The sequence below is a fragment of the Ipomoea nil genome, unplaced genomic scaffold (genome assembly GCF_001879475.1).
Source record: "Ipomoea nil cultivar Tokyo-kokei standard unplaced genomic scaffold, Asagao_1.1 scaffold1266, whole genome shotgun sequence".
Lineage (NCBI taxonomy): Eukaryota > Viridiplantae > Streptophyta > Magnoliopsida > Solanales > Convolvulaceae > Ipomoea > Ipomoea nil.
Genome location: NW_017617694.1, coordinates 224,977 through 230,700, shown reverse-complemented (window position 1 = coordinate 230,700; position 5,724 = coordinate 224,977). Strand labels below are relative to the sequence as shown.

Here is a 5,724-nt window from a genome sequence, read left to right as displayed (position 1 = left end):
GCTTCTACGACTTTGTTCCAGACTCTTATCCAGCACAAGGCGGAGAAGTAGAGAATTATCTGATGCAGCTGTACGCCACTGATCAAAAAATTACTTACCTGACGCAGTTTAAACCGCCAACACCTCTGCTCTCCCCAGGCGCCTAGAGATTTTTTCAACATTGGTTAAAAGTTTATGTGTATTGTGTTATGAGTTTATGTGTATTCAGTTATGAATTTATGTGTATTCAGTTAAGAATTTATGTGCATTCAGTTAAGAGTTTATGTATATTATGTTAAAAGTTTATGTGTATTCTTTTAAGAGTTTATGTGTGTTTATGTTATGAGTTTATGTGTATTATGTTATAGTTTATGTGTACTATGTTAAGAGTTTATGTGTATTATGTATTATGCTATATTATTATGTTATGAGTTTATGTGTATTCTGTTATGAGTTTATGTGCATTCGAAACAAGGGATTTTTTTTAACAACTTAAAAAAACGACGTCGTTTTGGAAGGTGCGGGGCGCACAGTGCTATGTGCGCCCTGATGCACGGTATAACGATTGTAGATTCTGGGCTCATATATATGTATGTATATGTATATATATATATAACTAGTATTTTCTATGCGCGATACGCAAAAATATATGCCCAATATTTATATATATTTTTAAATAACTAACAAATTCTTACTAATTAAAATTATATGAAATCAAATTTATTTATCATAATAATTCAACATATAATGTCTACAAATATTATTATCATTAAATAATATAAGAAAATATATGATGGATGCATGTGCATGGTAATAATAATGGAAAAGATAACGGAGATTATAACAATATGGGTATTTTTGTCCAAAAAATTATATAGTACAAATCTAAAAGCACAATGTACAAAATGATTAGCATTAAAAACATGGACATAAATGAGGGATATAACTTTGATTGGGACTTATTATGTTTATTTATTATATATATATATATATATATATATATATATATATATAGAGAGAGAGAGAGAGAGAGGGGATCGAGGCTTGAGATTTGATTCACTCTTAATTTATATGTTATAATAGAATAATATATAAATTAAGGTTCATTTACATAAATGATTTATTAGCATTAATTTCTACAAATATATTAAAATGTATTAAAAATTAAAATACAATATAAAATTTAATATAAACTTTGGTCAAATAATTAACCCGGCTAAATACATTCAAAGTTGTATTAAAGATTATAAATCAGGAATCTTTTGAAAATCATTTTCTTGCATTGTTTTAAAAAACAAATTTAGGTTAAGTTTTTTTTTTTTCATTTAATTAATCTTCGTTTGATTATTCAGAACAAGACTCAATATTTCAATTATGCTTTTGTATTTTTGAAATGATTTAGGTCATTATGGTATTAATATTTTTTGTGTGTATTTCTATAATGATACAATTGTACATTACTTTACATATATTTTATTATCATGATAATCTACGACACACATCTCACAACACATGAAACATGTAGGAAAAAAAACTACCACCGTCAAATATCAACAGGCATTTGCAAGATAAAGAGTTCATAGTACAATTAATATCCAGCCATATACACAACAAGACTAAACTTCCTACACCATAATCTCATTGCATGACATGCACTTTATGCTGCCACTAGTAACCTAATTGCATATGACATACTACATACTAATAAAAAAGAAGAGGACAAACACTGAAGATGAAGACAGTCACAATGCTACCGAAAAGAAAATTAAGTAAACTTAGATAAATTTAAACAAAAAGTTCTACTTATTTAAACTAAGTATTTAGACCAGCGTTATTACAAAGTTGCAAACATTTATTTTAGTGACAATTATAATTAATCTCTCATATATTATCTTGCAGTTATATACTTTGAATTACTAAAATAAATAAACAAATTCAACATTCAATTACCTATGCTGGGTGAGCAAACGGTAGGTCGGTTACATAACCGACCGAAAACCCGAAAAACCGACTGTGATTTTCGACTGTTATAACTTACCAAAAGTAATACTATAACCGACCAAAAAACCGAAATTTCACAAACTATTCAACAATTAATACTTATTATTTAAAGTCTTCAAAAATCAAATACCAAATATCCTAATCAAATACAAATTGCTAATGTCAAAAAAATTCACACATGTTACTTGGCAGAATGATTTTTTTTTCTTTGCAAATCAACTATTAAGTTTAAAAATTAAAACTGCCTAATCAAATGCAAACTGCCAGAATGTATGTTTTTATAAATTATAAGTTTAAAATTTGAGTTTTTGATAAAGTTCTAGAATGTGTAAAATTTTTCTAATATACACAGCATCCGTTGAATTTACTGTGGCATACACAACATCCATCTTTTTTGTTTAGTAGCTTCTTCAGTTTCCTCAAATGAACAACACCTGAGAGTGAAGAGGCGAGGAGGATTTGACGATAACTATGAAATACTGAAATTCCCACAAATTGAGAGAGAAGAGAGTACGCAGCGAACATCAATACGCAGCACACTTAAAGTCTTACCCTGACAGAATGATTGGGCTTTTAATTTTTATATGTATGTATAAAAATTAAAAGCCCAACCATCCTGTCTTACCAGTCTCACCCTGGCAGAATCGACTTTTTTCGGTCGGTTCGGTTATCGGTTATAATATTTTGCTCACCCCTACCTATGCATGAGCAATTCCTATATAATCTTGTATTGATATACTTTGCAGTACTTATTTAAAAATAATCATTAAGCATTATAACATTCGCGCAATGCGTGTGAAAAAACTAGTTTTATAATAATGATGAAATTTCCTTTCCATATAATTATGGAATATCTAGTATCCATACCAGAACAGTTGACAATGTAATCATCATGCTTGTATCATTCAATAACACATAAAGATATAGTCGGCGAGATTTACCCAGTGCACATCCTTGGAAAATCACATATCCTCAGGCAATGGTTGCAGTCTGCGAGTTTCCCTCGTCACTCAAAAAAAAAAAAAACATAGTCTACAAGTATACAAAAGAATCTGTGATCTAAAGACACTTTTGACAAGAACTGAATGAAAAGGGTTCTATAATTGCAGAGTGAACTTGGCTGAGGCAAACACCAATTTTCTCAGCCTGTTCATCAGCTCCAAACTAATTGCCCTTTATTTTCATCTGCAACACAAACAACTTGACCACTTCTGCAAAAACAATGGATTTTCGGGGAGGAATGATTCCAGACCCCAGACAGACTTTTCACGGGCAAGACTCGAGCAGATGTGTTCTCGACTCTTCCTTGGATCTTCCACTGTAACGGAAGTACAAAACCAATTGTACAACCCCAAGAACCGCTCCAATCCCGTTCGGGACCTGATTATACACCCAAAATACGTATCTATTAGAAAACAGAAAAGCACACGACGGGGTTCAAGACATTCGTTAGAGTGGAAATATATGTGCAGAAAGGATTGTACTACTTACAGAGATGAAAAGATCGTGCTGGAAAAGTCCATATACAAAGAAAGAAACACTCATCAAAAAGGTAGCAAGCGAGAGGTAAAATGGCATGTACTCTACACTTTTCGTTTTGATCACCAAATTCTGCAAAAAAAGTTCGACAAAAATTAGCTCTTAAGAAAGGGCACCATCTTATAACAAAACAAGGGTATAGTGTTCTGGGCTAACTTACTATGATGAATAGTGGAGAAGCGAACATGGAGATGAGAGAAAGGACAGACAAATATCCCACGAAAAGCTGTCGATTTGGAGGCTCAAATACACAGATGCTGACAGAAGCTATAATCGCAAACACAGCAAAAACGCCTAGCAACCACCCCAACATTTTTAACTGCAAGAAATGTTCGGTGTTACAATACCTTAAGGATGTTCGATCAGAAATAAGAAGCAACACAAACCTTTTTTGTTCGCTCTGCATATACGATGAAGATAGTGACATATACTAACTGGAAAACGGCTCCAACAGAATTGACGGTGAAAACCAATATGATACCAGGAGAAACAATTGGTGTCCCGTACCAAAGGCATATTAAACAATTCAAGAGAGCATAGATATATGGTAATCCCGAGAACTGTTCTGTTGACTGGCTTCTGATTATTCTCTTGAACGTTGGTCTGAAAGAGGACAGACACGGTGTCAATTCAAGCACACGCAAACACACATTCCATTTAAGGTTAGAGTACTTACATGGGCGATACGAACAACACAAACGCAAGTATATTCCCTGCATTTGACAAAGGCAAAATACATAAGTCCTCTTCTAAGGGGATGCAAAATAATCACCGAGCTACAATCTACTCCACCTTTTAATTTTTCGTGTGTGTTTTGACGATTAGGGGGAACAAGACCTAGCAAATTCCCTTCAAGATTTTTAAGGGAGGAAAAGCCTGGTGGAAAGATTATTTCCGTTTTTAATCCATTTTTAACTAAAAGATTCTTGATGAAATGTTTGCATTACTGCAAGTTTGCCAAAGCTCCTTGCTTGGTGGTATTTCTTTTTCTCTTTATGGAATCCTAAAAGCCAAAAAGAACCCAAATCTAGCTCATTATGTGTTTATGTGTCAAAGAGCATTATTGTTTATTTTAAGGCAAAATCACCATAGAGATTAACCCTTTTTACAATTGGGCACACTGCACTGTATCAAAGCCACAAAATACTCCTTAACATCAACCCTTTTTCTTTTTCCAGTTTCTCAAAAGGACCTTTCCAGTTTCCACCATAGCTCACAGGACATTTAATTATACTAAAAGCTTCAAACTTTGTAGCAAAAAAGTCTCTAATCCCCAGAAAAGGGACTTCATAAATCATAATCAAGTGGCAGCAGAAAAAAAAAACAAATTATAGAATTGGTCTTAAATATAATATTCCTCCCCAAGGCATATTCTTTAGGGATTAGAGAATTTTCCTAGTTTTTCCAACATTACCAAACAAACATTGCTTTTCTTCTTCCTTTTTTTTCCCCAAACCCCAACTAAGCCCACCAAAAGAATCCAATCCACTAACAAATTCTGCATTTAAGAAAGAACCCCACCCTAAAAACATGAAATCCCAGATATGCAAATTCGATTATGCTTCCAACAATGCTTCACTACAGAAAATTACCATGGGGTTACCTGCAACTCCGGCTGCAAAACTGCAAACTGAATAAGTAGAAGACAGAGCTCCTGGAGACATGATGCTCATCCCAGAATCAAATCTATGAATTTTCAAGGGCAGCGGCCGTGGGTTTTATGTAAAGTCTCACTTTCTTCCACCCCTCTCTCTCTCTCTCTCTCTCGAAATGAAAATCTGAGTAAGAAATCTTGCAAAGGTGAGACCTTTCCAGGTTGTATGAATTATGAATATGAACTACTAATTTGGAGTCATGATGGGCTGATGGGTGTATAAAAAAAGCGTACACCTTCACGGTGGGGCCAATCTTGTCCGTGTCCTCAAAGGATGTTTGTTGATGTGTTCACCACGTGCCGCTTATTATTTCATTTTATGTCATGGAAAATGCTGTTAATTATTGATTAAATTTTTATAAAGTTAATGTCATTTTATCACGTTTGATCCTCCGAGTATAGTAATTTTATCACGTTTGATCCTAAACTTTCAAATTAATCATCTGTAGTTCTTCGACTTTTAAATTTTTATCATCTATGGTCCAAGTTAATCACCTATGATCCTTCAACTATCAAATTTTAACCACCCATTGTCCTTCTATGAGGATCGT

General features: G+C 33.3%; 1 protein-coding gene across 1 annotated transcript; it reads right to left on the bottom strand.

Moving 5' to 3' along the window:
- Positions 1-2,842: 2,842 nt before the first annotated feature.
- Positions 2,843-5,369, bottom strand: LOC109184632 (bidirectional sugar transporter SWEET2a-like). The gene is made up of 6 exons (XM_019334668.1): positions 5,123-5,369; positions 4,196-4,232; positions 3,906-4,122; positions 3,680-3,838; positions 3,472-3,591; positions 2,843-3,360 (listed from the first exon to the last, which is right to left on the bottom strand). The coding sequence occupies exons 1-6, from the start codon at positions 5,190-5,192 to the stop codon at positions 3,247-3,249; spliced, it is 717 nt and encodes a 238-aa protein (XP_019190213.1). The 5' UTR covers positions 5,193-5,369; the 3' UTR covers positions 2,843-3,246.
- Positions 5,370-5,724: the final 355 nt, after the last annotated feature.

What these genes read in the sequence shown, in the direction of transcription:
- LOC109184632 (XM_019334668.1), bottom strand. Translation starts at nt 5,192, where the DNA reads ATGAGCATCATGTCTCCAGGAGCTCTGTCTTCTACTTATTCAGTTTGC. An exon ending in GTGTTGTTCGTATCGCCCAT is followed by an intron (nt 4,123 to 4,195) that starts GTAAGTACTCTA and finishes GTCCTCTTTCAG; the next exon opens with ACCAACGTTCAAGAGAATAA. An exon ending in ATGCAGAGCGAACAAAAAAG is followed by an intron (nt 3,839 to 3,905) that starts GTTTGTGTTGCT and finishes CATTTCTTGCAG; the next exon opens with TTAAAAATGTTGGGGTGGTT.